This window comes from Protobothrops mucrosquamatus, unplaced genomic scaffold (assembly GCF_001527695.2).
Source record: "Protobothrops mucrosquamatus isolate PMUCROS unplaced genomic scaffold, P.Mucros_1.0 scaffold1310, whole genome shotgun sequence".
NCBI classification, from domain to species: Eukaryota; Metazoa; Chordata; class Lepidosauria; order Squamata; family Viperidae; genus Protobothrops; species Protobothrops mucrosquamatus.
The window spans coordinates 92,768-110,100 of NW_015387511.1; the positions used below are offsets into that span (position 1 = coordinate 92,768).

Here is a 17,333-nt window from a genome sequence, read left to right on the forward strand (position 1 = left end):
AATTATATTCTTTTTTCCTTCCACCTTTCCCAGCATTATGGAATTCTCCAGAGAGCTAAGTCTTGAATTATGATAATTGGAGCCTGGTCATTTGTGCCTGGGCCAGTGGAGACTATAATGTCACATAAATATTGTAACTTCATCATACAAATGTGAATTTTGTAATTTGCCTCAATTACATAGTTTGCATCATTTGTGCATATATCTCATCCCCTTAGAGTGTCCCCACCCTCAAGGTTAATGATTATCAGTCACTCCCAATCTGCGTACCTATATTTTGCGAATCAGACCATCGTGCTAAGCCATAACATAATTTATTTGTTTGGACACAGTATGTTATGTGGACATTGCAAAATTTGCATGCTGCTCTGGACTTAGGGCTAGGCACAAAAGTACAGTCTGTCTATGAAAGTCAGAAAAAGACTGAAACCTGCAATTAAGTGTTTTCTCTGCTGCTGGCTTAGTACTATTCATCCTTGAGTTGGCATAAAATGATATTGACACGTAATTCATTGTCCATATTGCTGATTCCTCTCTTCCTGATCAACAACATCATCATCTCATTTTCTCTCAGATAATAACTGACAAAGTCCAACAGATTTATAGTGTTTGAGGCTTCTCTTGGATGATGAATAAAGAGGAAAACATTGCTTTAGGTAGAGTAAAGAATGACTCAAGTCTATAATTGACAAGGAATGCAAAAAAGGCAATATCGTACAGTCATAGTAGAAAAATTGATATTGCCAGAGCAAGTTTTTGGTGTGGTTATGTACGAACTGGGAAAGGTTGTGGATTAAATCATTTATTTACATGAACCATGTCATTTCCTTTAACTTAATGTACAACTTACTAAATTTCTATCAATACCTTCCATGAGATTTTCTTTCTAGATAGACTGATTTCTAGAATACAGATATTCTGATATGGAAACTAAGCAAGGAGAGAAGCAACCTAGAACTAAAGAGAAACTTCGTGACAGTTAGAACAATTAACCAGTGGAACAACCTGCCTCCAAAAGTGGTGAATGCTCCAACACTGGAAGTTTTTAAGAAGAGACTGGACAGCCATTTGTCCGAAATGGTATAGGGTTTCCTGCCTGAGCAGGGGGTTGGACTAGATGACCTCCAAGGTCCCTTCCAACTTTATTATTACTATTATTATTATTATTAATAATAATAATAATATCTGATGTTAATGTAGATGTCTCTAATCCTTCAGCTGGCAATAAAGTATGGTTGCAGAGAGAGAGAGAGAGAGAGAGAGAGAGAGAGAGAGAGAGAGAGAGAGAGAGCATAACATATGTCTGATGGCTGCAATGGGAACCATGTAATGAAGCAGGATCTCCCATTTCATGGTAACCCAACAGTGCTAGTCAGCTGCTTCTCAAGCTGGCTCACAGGTGCTGGCTGCAGGGAGCAAACTCTTTCATCACCAGATTGCCATGCCATCAGATGTCCAATGACAGAAGAAATCAGTTCCCTTCTCTCCTCCTTCCCATCCCAGTTCTCTTCCCACCCTACCATGCTACTACCCTCAGTAGAAGTGCTAGGAGGAGAGAGGAGAGATAGTTTTTGGGTCCAGAAATAAAGGACCAGACCCTCCTGCTCCTAAAACCAAAATGGTCCTGCAAAAAACTGCCCAGGAAATGGAGGGCAGCAGGCATACAGTACATTCAACAGTCTAAAACAGCCAATGAAAGCTAGGCAAATCTGAGTCACTGACTGTATTATTGACTACATCATCAGTGAAGGGACCAAAAGGATCAACCTCTATAATGTGCAGGAAAATCAAATAAACCAACCATGAAAGAAAACTGTCCTGCCTTTCTTTAAAACCTACAACCTTCATAGGTAGATTTTTCTGCTATTGCAAATTTCTTAGTAATTTGTATGTAAATGAAATCTAGATGGATACAGTTTATAGTTATTATAATAGGTATTATTTCTGACATTATTTTATATGGCCATTGAAAGCACTTCTTGATCATTTCCACTGTAGTTTTCCTTTATGGCCCTGAACATAGCTTTCTTATCTTTTTTCAGTCTTTTTTGTCTCCATAATGAACATCCCAAGTTCCTTTAGCCAATCCTCAAAGTTCACTCATACTATAAGGCTTATATCAGGAAATGAAGAACACTATCTTAACATCCAAAGAACTATGATGAACATAAGCCACCTCCATGGTTAGTACAGAGTGAAATGATGACAACCCCAGAAAGTTATGTCCTTTAAGAATGGTTACTGAGGCATCTTTGTGACAAGGTTAATAAGATGTATCAGTTATATAGATCTGTCATGAAATAAAAGTCAGATAACTGTGCCAGTCTGATTTGAAAAGGGAAATCTGACAGTAAAATCTCTCTTTAAAAATTGTTATTTTTTTTACTCTATAAATACATTCACTCTTAACATTCATGGTATCAGAACATCTCTGCTTCATCTCTGCTTGTTTCCAGATTTAAATGTATTGGTTCAAGTTATTCAAAGGCTTATCTATCTAATATTAATGGTTTTCTAGCAAAACAAAATACACTGAAGACAATACAACTCAAAATCACTTGATTATCTTCCTAAAATTGTTATAAAGAAGAGTCAGGGGAAAAAAGTGAAACATTTTATTACAGGTTTCTGTGTTTGTGTATATAAAGAAATAGATTGGGAGGGGGGAGGTTAAAAGCACAGATTCTCACTTCTGCACTATAAAGAAATAAGCTCCCTGAACCTTATTTTAGTGAATATAATTTTTTTTCCCCTATAACTGGATGAAGATGTTCTTCTGAAAATATATTTGAAAGCTCTTACTTCTATCATTCCTAACCACATTTTCCTACTTTTTGTTTTTTCTTGCCACAGTTTTCATCATTTATCTGCTTCATTTTGAAAACTAGATTATCAAGTGGTGATGTATCTAATAATGATCCCTTTAACATTCCTATGAACCATATGTTCTGTAATAATTTTCACTGTATTTGCAGAAAGGATGCTAGTCCAGTCGTGCAAGATGATAGCTATAATGATTGATGCTCAAAATAGTTCTTCAGACATTCCTGTTTGAAAAATCTTGTTGCAATCCAATGAGTTGCAACATCTACTCAAGCCATGCACAACAATCTTTCTAATACTTTAAGAACAAGCCAAGATGGAACATTAATTGCATGAACGCAGAGAATAGGCATGAAACTGCAATAGTACTACTCTGAGCAGGGTAGTACTGGACTGGAGATAGTAACATTTGTGTCCCTTTTAGTCTTGATGAAAAGTGTCTCTCATATTGTTACAAAAAGAAAGAACTTCCCAAATCTCCTTAATGATACACCTGGTCTGGTTCTAAATCAATATATTTCCATGCTAAATGCAAAATATATTTCCATTTCAGGTTGTGATTTTCAGCATGTATGCTGTATGAGACCCGAAGCCCTTTTCAGTTTCCATAACATCAACTTATATTTCATGCTGATTGTGATTATTCCCTTCATTCATGTAAAGCCAGTCTATTCAATCTCACTTATAAACATCTGTTTGATATATGAAAGCTTTGGAATTTTCTCACTTCCCCCTTCTCCTCCAAATCCTCCCCCCATCTTATTTTCAAAGCAACTACATTAAGCTGAAATCTTTAAACTGAAATGAATTGATGGATACCATCTAACAGCATGTAATGTGTAGTAAATACTCACTAGAGGCAAGAAAGTGAGCAGAGGGCGGACTCTTGGACGTGGTTTAAGTGTGGCTGTTCCAGAATCTGTCATTGACGCAAAGTGATTACCGCCATAATAAATGCCATCCACTTCACCTAAAACAAAACAAAGGAGATAATAAATAAGCAAAGGAATGAAGAGCAAATGTTGTTTTTGAGATGAACTGTAAACTTCACAAATTATTCCAGCCTGTATTTTTTCATCTAGCAAACAAACCGTACCACCTAAATAGTTTGTGGTAATATTTGTCCAAGTTATATATAGATTCATTTGACAGAGGGCATTAACTAATGGGAATTAAAAACAGAAGTAGATAAAAAAATTATCAAGCTTTCACAAACACTTAGGAGCCACTTCAAATTACTTTATGCATAGAATCTAAAAATCATTAGAATCATTCTAAAGATGCACATAAACTTGCCATTAAATGCAACCTCAACATGTATTTGGAAGCTTCTCCATGATTATATCAACTTGAGCTAGCAATATGTAAATCCTTTCACTCTCAGCCTTGCATCCTTGCAATCATTGTAAAACTTGTGTGGGAATTAAAAGCTGAGCCTATTAACTATGAGCTCAACTCCTGATCCAAAGAAAAGACTGTAAAGACTTCCTGTTAGGCTATGGTGTGGAACTATTTCCATTAGCAAAAGCACCTTATTGCCATGTGGTCTGGTCACCATAACCTTTGTTCTGCATAAGCAACTGGATAGGGAGTCTTTCTGCTCCCAGAACTTATTGATGGTGTTTTCACTTGCCATTACTAGAAGAAAAGTAGGAGGAAAACAAGTAGAAGAGAATGGACTGATTGGATTATTCATTTTCATGCTTCCTTTTGGCAACAAATTTCCCTTGCTAGTGGGCAGATGGCAGGGAGTCTCAGCAATCACAACTGACTTTACAGTTCCTGCCGGTTTCCTCATTGACTTCAAGATCATGAAGCCCATAGGAAGTTGCACATCCAAGGCCACCAGGCAGGTAGGGGAGGAAGCAAAGTGGTGCATGAGTAGCCAGTGTAGCACAAATGCAGAGGAACTGGTTGATGGTTCACTAATGGGGTAAACTTACTCAAGCAGTTTGCAATCTTATCTGCCAGCGTCCTCATTGACGTTCACCCTGCGAGCTTCCCATAAGCAAAGACTTTGCTATCAGGAAGCTTCATTGGAAATGAAGATCACATGACGGTGGCTGACCAAGACAGTGTGGCAGCAGAACTAAAGCAGCAGTAGCATAGCAGTTCTGAAGAGGCTTCAACTTTTCCAATTTTCATTCCCATGGGTATCATAAGTTCAGGATTTCAGACGTTTCATGAATTAGCTCATTGGTTTAAAAATTGTTGCCCTTTGAGGCACCATTTTGCCCAGTACAAACAAACAAATATGAGAGTTTTAGTAGTATATAGATATTTTAATGGACACCCACTCTTGGAACTATTATTCATAACAGCACCTTTTTTATATTTGCATATGAACAGTTTCTGTAACATCTACATGTTGTACTTCTGACTTATTCTGATAATCAGCCCTTGCTTAAAGATTAAACCATATTATTTACAAACTAATCCTTGTGAGAGAAAATAAAATCAAAGTTGGTTACTTCCTTATAAGCACCAATAAAGATTTGTGAGTTAATAGAGATGCAAATCAATATATCCTTATCAAAATAACACACCATTATTTACAATTCTACCTAGCTGGCTTGCAGAGAATGTGGGCATTTGCAATTACATCCCATTCAGAAGTATCAGACACTACATTACAGTTTTAAAGTATCCCATGTTTCTGAAAAATCATGTAGCCCTGTTAGTCTATGAGAAAAACGTCCAAGTGTTGCTGGGTGATATTTCTAATATGATTAACTGAAATAGCAAGAACATATGCAAATTTGAGTTTTTCAGAGTGTCGTAAGAGGAAAGATGATTTAAAAATAAGGGATACAGAAGAAGCAAGAAAATTGAAAAGTGAGAGTAGATGTTTTAAGTTATAAGACTTTCAGTTTAATGTCATTTGCAATATGGAGTACAGATGAATCTCTGGATTCAAGTGTGGTGAAAACATTCTTATCAGCCTTCCATCTGAAGTGGAGTAGCTAATTCTGCTGATAACTCAGCCTCTTTTTACCCAGGGTCTTATCTGACATGTTTTGACAGACCAACCAATCAAACTGTGGTGTCAAAGAACAAGCAACAACCTGCCATTGACCACATTCCCTAATCCCAAACTCTCAACTTTTTCTTTATGTCCTTCCATTGACAGTGCACAATCTCAAAGACAGGGACTCTATTCTCATACGCAAGTACTTTAGCTGCTTTTATCACCTCAACAGATCTTGGTCATTTAATTATGCTCAGAGTACCGAAGGACAAAGCATCCTCAGTGTTCTTCAGTTTTGCAAGTTTACAGCCTGCATCCACCACAGTGCTTTTTGTCTGGTGTCTTTGAAGGAAACATCAAGCAGGGCCATAGATATGGATTCAGTGCATTCAAAGGATCTCCAGTGGGAGACACAGATGAGATTTCACTGAAAGAGACCTGCTCTTTATCTGGATGTTTCATTTTTTGCTAAGTAGGGCATTGGGGAACAGTAAGAATTAGAAGGCTATCTTTCACAGTCACAACACAATGCGTATAAATTCCTGGAAATGTTCACCCTGGTTCTTTCGCTGAATAAAATAAATGCATTATCCCATGAAGACCAATCTCAAGATGAACTGGGCATATAGCTGAAATGGTTCCTATTTCTTGAGAATAAGAAGCAACGTGTTGGGAAGCACCCAGCCTGGGAGAGAGGAGGGATCAAGCATGGAGTTAGCCCTTAGTTCCTTGGTTTTCACCTTAAAGGATTTTGAGAATTCTCTTCCTGAATTGGTATCTTTTTAAAACAATAATTAGATCTATTTTTATTTTGTAGTATCTCATCTTAGATTCTCAACTGGAGCTCAAAATTGGCTGAAAGTTTGACAAAGGAAATACAGAATTAAATCTGTTAAATTATTCAAGGAACTTTAACATGATCCTGTGCATCTCTACAAGTAGACTTCAGAACTTTATTTCCAAGAAAATCTATAAAGAATTACAGCCCTAATATATGTGATTTAGCCTTTTAATAGATTAATTCATACATGTTTCTATATTTGCAAATGAGTAAGCCAAGCCTATTTCTGAATATGTATGTCTGCATATTTATATATATGTATTTTTTTCAAACGATCCTGGCACATAAATAATAGACATTACTTTAGAAGACAAATTCACTTGTTTGCAAAACCAATGAGGAAATGAAATTCCTAAAGTTAAGTTTGCCACCTACCATTTTATAAAAAGTTCTATTAATGCATTTTTAAAATTGGGATACCTTAATTACTTATTTGGCTACAGTTTTATATGTGCATATTTAAGACTTTCATTAAAATAAATAATACTTTCAAATTAAGATGTATTAGATTGCATAGTTTATAATGAATTAATATAACCTGTTTATTCTAACTGCCCCATAAAAAGACATTGAAAACATACACATGGTTAATCAGAAATATAAATAATATATTTTATCATTTAAATTAAAATATTAGACTAAATGTTGATTTAAATCAACCTTTTACAATCTGGTACCTCTGAAGGTGAAGTGGGTTGGAATTACAACTTCTAGAATGCCATGCTAGTATAGTCTTTGATTATATTGGGTTGGTATTCTAGATTAGAGTTTCTAAACTTCAGCAATTTTAAGACAGTGACTTCTATTTCCCAGAATTCCCTAGACAGCATCTAACCTCAACATTTGCTGAGGTTAAGAAAACTAGTCTAGATGGTGGAGATTTGGTATATCTGGATGGCAGTTGCTTGGTCCAGATTGTTTAACCTATCAAACATTAGCAACCTAAATTTTAGTATCTCTCCCTTTATGTCACACCTGGTTATATGTCCAAACTAATAGTGCTAAATGGATAATATAAGTATCTTGGAGATTTGGCGAAGCCACCCTGATCATTATCTTTCTACATACCTTCCTAGAATAATCTTTGGTAATATAAAGAATTTAAATCTGACCTCAGGAAAGGTATAAGCAAGCCATTAAAAAAGGTCTTGAAAAGACCAGACACAGAAGGAAGTGTGAAACTCAAAATAACCCTACCTTACTCTTATTTAGTATAAGATGAGACAGAGAGAAACTTGGACATGATTCTGTTATTTATGCACTACAACAATAAAATAGCATTCCTGGAAACTCTGTGGTGTCTGTGTTTTGGCCCAGCCTACTTTGAAAAGATGACAAGAATCTAAGATTTGTCTAAATCTCTATCACCTGATAAATATTTAGAATAACTGCCCTTGGGAGGGGATCCAAAATAGCTCAGCAGGGACTGACATGCTCCAGGAATGAGGCAAGCTCATGATTCTTGAGGGAGAAGGAAAGGAAATCACAAGGGAGAGATAAGCAGAATGGAAGAAAGAGTGCAGGAACCAGAAACTCCATTGTTCTTTCCTTTTTCAACACTCAGGTATATCTGCTATTTTTCTGTAGCCAAAACAACAAGGCCCAAAATATGCATGGGGAAAATAAAATTAAACAAAGCAACAAAAAAAGTGGGAATAGGAATTAGGGTAATGTAGTAAGAAGGTGGACTCCCTGGAGGGACGTGGTATATTCTAGAGGAGTAAGGGGGAACTCAGCTCCTATTTGCTCCATATTACATGCTGTTAGATGTGTGAGAGGATGTTGGAACATTCTTGAACCAGGACCTGTGGACATCTTAGCTTCCAGCCTCACATTCTTGCCACATAATCACACATCTCTGAGCTGTGTTTTCTAGTAGTTAAAACAGCCCATAATTTACTTTAACAAGCTTCTCAGGTGAACAGCATGAATTAACAAGTATGATCAGCAGACAAACTAAAAATGTATAAGCCCCACCTCTGTTGGAAAGCTCTGTAGGAAGTTGCTGCAAAGAAAGTAAACATTAAAACACAGCAAAGGAAGGGAGACATATAGAGTATGCATGATCAGTAATAAAAGAAGCAGAAAAATCCTTGCCCACTGCAATTAGTACCATTACATTACTGATTCAAAGTTGGAAATAGACAAGGAATTAAATATAATTTCATTACATAAAGGGCATGGGTGTGCTTTCCCTCCCTCTCCACCCACCAGCAAATCTGTATGCACTTGTTATTTTTGTCAGTTAAAGCACCACTGCATCATTTTAAGCTCTGCCCATTTTAGGCATCTGGGTCATGATGCAAATAGGAAAAGTTATGAGTTGCACACACTTGTACAAACATACAAAAGAGCCCCAAATATCTGCAAAACACTTGTCTCTAGCCTTCTAATGTGGTGTTTTTTTTTTGTTTAGCAAATGTAGCCCATTAATTCCCTTTCTAATTAGGAAGAAATGTATTTCTTATGGAAATACATATTTGAGTATTTTTTCTATAACAATGATCATGCACCTGAAATTCTTCAAATACTTGTTCTTCTGGATTGTCATGTCAATAAAGATCATACACGCTAAATTCATCTCTCCTTTTAACTTATGCATTCTTGGACCAATTTTCCATATAGATAGCCAAAATAAACTTTGAAAACAAACAAGCAACTTGTAGCACAATTGACAGCATATTGCTTATATAAAATATTATTCTTTTCTCACGAGTAATATATATTTTAATCTCTTTTAACTGATAACTGGCACTGTTCCAGTGTTGTCTTACAGTTCAAAACTAAGTTTAGTATTTCATAGCAAGGACAAGTTAAAGGGGTAGACTCACAAAAAGCAGAAATGCAAAGCATTTAAAATCCTTTCAATTCAAAATAAATACTAATTGCTGAGAATCATAAGGAATGATGAAATAGTAAGTAGATGGTAGGGAATATAGATAACGGTAAGATAAAAAGAGTTACATACCAGTCATTCTAATGGGCTATTGATACCTGGCAATCATCTATATACTAGTAAAAAATCTTGTGTCTGTAAACTTTAACTTAATGAAATGGCGCATTATAGGGCAATTCCCATGGAACTAAAACTTGGAAAATTTTACTAAACGTTTTATGGCATAAAATTATCATGAAGCATTTTATGACATTATACAAAATGTTATAAAACACGTCCCGTGGTTAACTACTGATGTTTGACTGTGCTAAACAGTTCAATATGGGCTACTTTCAAGGCAGATACAACTCTGAATGTTTTCCTGAATTTTTAAGAGCTTTTCAAGTCCATAAGAAGTTCTGCTGTTGTTGAAGGTATTAAGGAAACTGGTGAGGAAATATCTCTGAAACAATGATCCAAAGTCACAGATTGTCTAATATTTTCTAAAGGTGGATTCTCAGGGTGGCTATTCCAAAAAGTGCACCTAATATCAGAAAATATTAGGATTTAAGTAGTTATTAATATGAATAGGACAATCAATGCTAGGTATGGGAGGAAAAATTAAGAAGGCTTCAGTGACATGAAAAATAACACAAGACATTTGGGAAAGAATAAACATCCAACCAAAATAGTTACATTTTCAAAACAGTTGTCCAAATCAACTCATCTGAGAATTTGGTCAACCCAAACTGACATGGAACGAGAGGTTGTATGATACTTTCAACACATCCCCAAATTGCAGTTCATCACATCCTTTATTTATTTTTGGAAATTTTCTAAAACCTTGGCAAGTTTTCATTTGGATGTCCATTTCTCACAGCTCACAACCAAGGGGTGCCTAATAAATAATATGTAGTTTGTTATCTTGCCACACAATGGCTAATTCCAGTGAATTAGGGCAGGGGTGTCAAACTGCCAGCCCATGGGCTGGTTGCATCATGCGGAGCCCATGCCCACCCCAGCCCTGGCAATGCGAAAAAGTCCAACAACACAGCAATAAGATGTATAAGAGGGAAATTGCACTGAAGGCAATGCAGGTAGTTCTCGACTTACAACAGTTTGTTTAATAACCGCTTGAAGTTACAACAGCATTGAAAAAAGTGACGTATGACCATTTTTCATACTGCCGACCTTTGCAGCATTCCCCTGGTCAGGTGATCAAAATTCAGCTGCTGGTAACTGACTCATATTTATGATGGTTGCAGTGTCCTGGGGTCATGTGATCACCTTTTGCGACCTTCTGGCGAACAAAGCCAGATTCACTTACCAACTGTGTTGCTAACAACTGTAGTGATTCACTTAACAGCTGTAGCAAGAAAGGTTGTAAAATGGGGCAAAACTCACCTAACAACTGTCTCACTTTATCAACGAAAAATTTGGGCTCAGTTGTGGATGTAAGTTGAGGACTACCTGTATCTTTGTATTCCTCATATAATATCTGCATCCTACCATAAAGGCTTTTAGCAGCGAATATGATGGGATTTCTTTGTAAGCAAACATGCATAGTGTTGCCCTGTAAACAGGGCAATCCTATTGACAGGACCACTGTCAATAGCCATTACATTTGAAGAAGGGAGAACTAATTATGAAGAAAACAGACATGCCTGTAGCAATGCAATACATATATTGTCCAGCCTACATCTAAGACTAGATTCACACTCAGTTTACTAAATTCACTAATTGTACATGGAGATATGTACGTGTCATACACTACAATGCATTCGTTATCTCTTCCTTGCATAATCCAAATGTTTCCCAGATATAATAATCCCCACCCCACGAGAGCTGGTTTTTTCCCCCTCATCTATCCTGCAATCTCTGCCCACATAGATTCTATTCAGGTAACTTCTATATTGCTTCTGTATTGCAGTTTACTAACCACAGCGAGCTTCATATTGCTCCAGGAAAGCCAGGCAGAAATGATATTTACCAATCTGTCCCATCTATGTTTAAAGTAGCCAGCCATTGAATACAGTTTTGTTCATTAACTGGAACACAGCATCTATGCAAATTGTGCAAGTATTTTTAAAGATTAGCTCTGAGTTGTCAGAATACATAGCATCTTGGGAATCGCATTGCATCCACAAATGAGGGGGGAGTTGGGGAAGCCACAGGATCAGTACCAATATAAAGAATGTAATATGATTGTAGTTAATGAATAGGCACTTAAACAAAACTGTGGAATATAATATATTCATAAACAAGGTTGCTAAATATATAATACAAGGATATGTTTAATGATGCCCAATATCTGGTTTTACTGAAGCAACATCTCTCTGAGAAACTCTAATGCTTTTTCTACTTATTATTTTCAGTGGCTTTTTTCATTCTTAGGAATGCAAAATGAAACCTTGCAAAGATAAAGATGAATTTGAAATGGCAGTAAAGGATATTTGGAATTAGAAGTTGAAAAAAGAAATATAAAAGGAATGAAATTTCCCACACATAAAGACTTTAGTCATTCTCAATCTGGTGTCTTGAAGGTGAGTTGGACAACAATTTCTATTGAACCATGTTGATTGTGCATGTTGATTACAAAACACATTTGCAAGGCACCTGGTTGAGAAAGGCTGATCTGCCCCTATTATTTGCTAAACTAAACCTATCCCCTTCTTATAATAATGTAAAATAAGAATATCTGGGAGACATCTTCCTTATTAGGTAGCAAAGAATAAGAAAGCCGAAAATCTAAGAGACTGAGCTAAAATACTCCAGTAAACCAAAGGCTATGTGTACACAACTTGACAGTAATATGGGCATGGTCAAGTTCCATATTGTTAGTCAGCTGGTTATTCAAATGGAAGAACATGAGATACATCAGCTGGCTTATTCTTGGGTTTTGGACACTATGTAGATAGTTGTAGACAGTCTGCAAATCTCTCACCCAAAGACTGCCAAAATTATGACATGTTCTTACACTGAAAAGAAGCAAGAATCCCTGTCAGCCCTATCTTTTATAAGACAACCTAATTTCCTCAAACATCAGTTGATTGCAATAGTTTAGTCTACTTAGTATAAAGCAGGGGGTGATAGAGAATATTTTTGTATCCAGAGAGTACAGCATTTAATAAATTTCTTTCAATGATCAAGAAGATGCAGACATTATGATGGTGATGTGATGATTTTATTTCAGAAATAGAATTTTTGATCCTTTCTTCATTTTTAGAGCAGTAAACAGTGGTATCTTTAACATTAATAGGCACATCAAGCTGTTAAGAGATTAATGCACCAGGAATGTGGCAGCACAATGAATTCAAGTCAATTAATCTTTATTTAAAGCAAGTCTTTGCAAACAGCCTTCTTGAGAGATTTTTTTTAAGCCAGCTTCTTCAGGTTGAGATGAAATATTGGAATGACAAAGATATACCTCTTTCATATGAACTTAATCAGATGTTAGATTTTTCTCTTTACAATTTAGCCAGGAAACATTTAACCCAAGGAACAACAACACCAAAGCTCTAATTAATAGTATTTATTATAAAAACTGCAAAAGATAATTTATTTAATATATAGCAAAAGAATTCCAATAAATTCCAAAGAGATGCCCATTTATAGACAATAAAAACTTTTGTCCATTTTTTAAGTTGAGAGGTGGAGAATGGCCTCTTTGTGAAGGTGGGACAATCTGTATCTATGTCCATCATTTTGGTACCTGTTCTTCCTCTTATCATTATGAAAAATAATTCTTGCATCAGACTCAGAAAAGTTTTTAAAAACAAAAGCCTAATTTAAGATGTGATTTGCTGATCTTTAGTCAACAAAGTTGAACTGCATCATCTGGTTTCTTACAAATGCATCAGAATGGACTTGTGTCTCTACTAACTCTTGGTATGATATACCTTATACCAGTTTTTGTTAAAAGGGAGCCGGGTATGTTGGAAACAAATGTAGACAGCTCTCAGAATTCCTAGCCATGCTGCACTTTGAGATCTGTCATTAATTATGTAAGCCTCTGGTTGTGATTGGCACTGAAAATGCTGTGCATGTGTGTTTTTTTAAATAAAAATAAATAAATGAATATGCCTAGTGCTCTAGATTCATTGGTAGCAGTATTTAGTTGGGAAACAATCTTGAATTCTAATGTTTGCATGCTATTATCAACATCATCCAAAGAACTCTCTAATTGTAACCTCTAACTCTGAGGATTATACAAAATGAAAGCAGTAAATAAGGAATCAATGAGAATAACTCCCGTAAGTGAAGGTGAGTATTAGGAGATAGATGTACTCTGTATATAAATTCAGAGCTGCCTAAATGGCTCATGTGAGGGCTCATTTGACTCGGAATGCAAAAGGACTAAGAGTTAAGAGGATTTCTCAGATATTCTTACAATATTTATTCAAGTCAGTTCAGGATTATTTAGGATTATTTTACTATTGTAATTAAACTGTAAATCAAAAATCCAATTTTCCCCTCAGTGTGCTGTCAAGGTTAAAAATCAAACACAAAATTAGTGTTTCTCAAACTTGATATCTTTAAGAAGTTTGTCAACTTCCAAAATTCCCCAGTAAGCATACTGGCAGAGTTCTGGGAATTGAAGTCAAAACATATCAAAGTTAACAAGTTTGAGACATTGCAACAACCAACAAAATGGTTCATATCCCAGGAACATTTGTGAAATAATTCATCAGTGATAAACTTGATCATATTTCAACTAGTTACTCAGAGATAAGATGGAAGAAAAGCTAAATCTGTTGAGAACTTGCAGGGAACCTTTTACAAAATTGAACTTTCCTGAAGATTGGCTTGTATTTGTAAAAATTACAACATCTTCCAAATTAGTATATAATTAATTCAGTAGGTAAGGGATATTTTTCAGATTTGTAGAACAATGTTGTGTCATTTTTCTGCATTACGCATGAGAGGTGTAGCTGTATTTTATGCTGAGTACATCCATAGCTTTAAGGGAAGTATAGGAGGGAAGAACCAGAGATTAGATCTTTGAGTCAGTGACACCCACAAGTCCACACCCATTGCAAGTTGAGTAACTTGTGTTTACTTTGCAATTCATTTATGCAAAACTAAGGTGAGGTTCAAGCTGAATTCAACTTTTTTTTTAATCCATGCAGCATAAAAAAGTTGTAAACATTACTTTCAAGGAGCTGTTTAATATATAGGCATGGAGGATACCTCAAATAGTTAGCTTTCTCAAAGAGGGCACCCATGCTTCAGATGTAATTTTCCACAGTACTCTGTACTAATTACAAGTATGGATGGACAAAAGCAACATTATATCCTATAGAGCAAATGTCTTCAATCTTGGTATGCAAATTCCAACTTTTCAGCGGTACATGAGCTGACTGAAGAAATATGGCAAATAAAGTATGCAGGTTGGGAAATGGGGTCATAGAAATATAGCAATAAAATGTTCTCTTTCAAAGGATGTGCAGTCCAATGTTAGCAGTAGAAGTATACAGAGGCAATTATTGGAAATACAAGAAAATAGCGGACTGAATTTTATTTCAATACCAGTATTGGATTAATATTGCTAAGGGAGCAGTTTTTTTGTGAAAAAAGTGCATTGATCCATGCATTGATACATTTATATTTTACTTCACTCTGCTCTTCTTCTCTGCACAGGGAGGATTTGATATAGCATAGCCTGAATTACCTTGACACAAGATAAGAAGGAAACATGTTGTGTACGGGACAGATTGCTCAGCTTTGTATATATACAAACAGAGCATGGAACCAGTTTTAGATATTTGTGCAACAAAGAATAAAAACAAACATTGATCCACTCTTCCTCATTTCTTCTTGAGCTTATTTTGGAATGACACAAAAAAGTGGATCCTGGGCTAAAAATTAAATATAAAAAGGAAGCAGAGCCCTCTGAAATATTTTTTCAAGACTAATTCCATAATTAGGGGGCATGGTAAGCAGTAAGAAGTCCTTCCTTTTGGACATTGCATTGCCTAGGCTGTTCAAAGTTACAAGTTATACTAAAGTCTCTCATAATTCAACTGTGTTTTCATTTTTACAGACATATTATCATATTTATACCTTACGGCTGAAGGTTGAAAGTGTATAGGGAATGTGAAGAATGGCAACAAAGATGTCTTTTGTAGATTTAATTCCTTAGCTCTTCAGTCAAAATATGCACACCTACTCAATCTTGACAACTTAGCACCCACCAAAGAAAGAATATCTGAATATAAGCGGGACATCTCAATACACATATCTCTAACAGTCATACCTAAAATAGATCCGATGTCAATAGATATTATCTCAAACTGAGATAGGGCTTGCTAATTAAACACTTAAAACTATTTTAGTTAATTAGGAACAAGTCAAAGGATAAAGCTTCTTTCATAGAGTTTGCTCTCTCTTTTTTGAAAAAAAAAAAATAGGGTTGTCAGACCTGGGCTGGAAAAATCAGGAAACTGACAAAGAAACCTCTAATTCTTTGCTGCCAGCTGGTGATTGTCCAAATTTTTGCAGCTCAGAACTAGAAGCCCTAAACAAGAAGCAATACTTCTGGATACTGAAATACTTTTAGTATATGTGCTGTTGAAGTAAAACATTTTGTCTCTGGAGCTAACATATGGGCACAAATTATATAATTTGGTGACCTTTAAAGGCCCCATTTATGAAGAATTTTATTATGCAGTTTCTATCTATTGCATTGGTCTTTGCATTCAATTCCTCTGGACAATCCCTGGCTGAAGCAAATAAGTATTGCATGGTTGCCTTGGTGGAAGAGATTTTAAATTTGCCAGATTAATTTTATCATGGACACTCTGCTTTCCAAATGAATTCAGAGTTAGTACCCACCCATCTGAGCCTGAAGGCTATTATACCACAATTACAGGCTACAAGAGAGAATTACCACCTAGAGAACAAGTCTTTTGCTGTCATCACCAGAGGCCACTAGCACATATCTATCTAAAGGCCTCCTGATGGCTGCAGTCAGAACAATTCTAATCCCATATGAAATGACAAACATTTGATTAAATTGTCTCAGGAAATCAACTTCTCATTGTGCTCTTTAAACAGTGCTTTTACAGGAGCTACAATTGGAATCTGCTGTACTCATTATTCTTATGTTTAATTATTTGAGACGGTGCAAAGATCCAGGCTGCTAGCTTGGTTTTACAGGTTACAACATGTTTCCATTTCATCCAGTCATTCTTACCAAATACGTAGCGTAGTTTTCTAGCTGAATTGTTGCTTAATATAGATCTCTTGGAGTACAAATTAAAAATGCCCACCAATGCCACCCCCGAAAAAGCTCTGATGGCTGGATCAGTTCTAAAGTACAGAGCCTGTTCAGGTGAAAGTCCACAGCTAAAGTATAAATCACTTTTCCTTTTCCTTCCCACTCTGCCTTGAAAACTCAAAGAAGCCATACTGACCTGAAGTTTTCAGGCTGTCAGAGTTGACCTCTTGCGTGAAGATCCAAGGAGGGTTGGTGGCAAAGAGAGAACTGGTGGAATTGTTGCTGGCATGCTTTTTCCCAAAGAGTCGGCTAAAGGTTCCCTGGACTGAATTATGCTTCTTCATCCTTATTTCTTCTTTCCTTAGTGTTTCTTAGCTCCTCCGCTTAGAAAAACATATTTCCAGTTTGCTCAGTTACCACCCAGCACACAGAGCTCCAGCAGGTGTTAGTCTGAGGAACTCTCTTTTCAGCTGCTTTAAAGCTAAACCACCTGAGCAGGTAGAGGGCTGGCTGCTGTTGCCTGGCCACACCCCACAGCAGCTCCTTCCGTCACATTCTTTCCTTGCTGCTACAATAAGTCATTGTTAAGCCCAAAACAGTTTGTTAC

At 36.2% G+C, this 17,333-nt stretch overlaps 1 protein-coding gene across 1 annotated transcript in view; it reads right to left on the reverse strand.

Moving 5' to 3' along the window:
- CUNH6orf132 (chromosome unknown C6orf132 homolog) overlaps window positions 1-17,083 on the reverse strand; it is a 39,065-nt gene extending 21,982 nt beyond the window's left edge. The window contains exons 1-2 of the mRNA XM_015821344.1: window positions 16,923-17,083; window positions 3,678-3,793 (exon numbers count right to left, since the gene is read on the reverse strand). Coding sequence (XP_015676830.1) covers window positions 3,678-3,793; window positions 16,923-17,070 — 264 coding nt within the window. The 5' untranslated portion in view covers window positions 17,071-17,083. The remainder of the gene's footprint in view (window positions 1-3,677; window positions 3,794-16,922) is intronic.
- Between the last annotated feature and the right edge of the window lie 250 nt (window positions 17,084-17,333).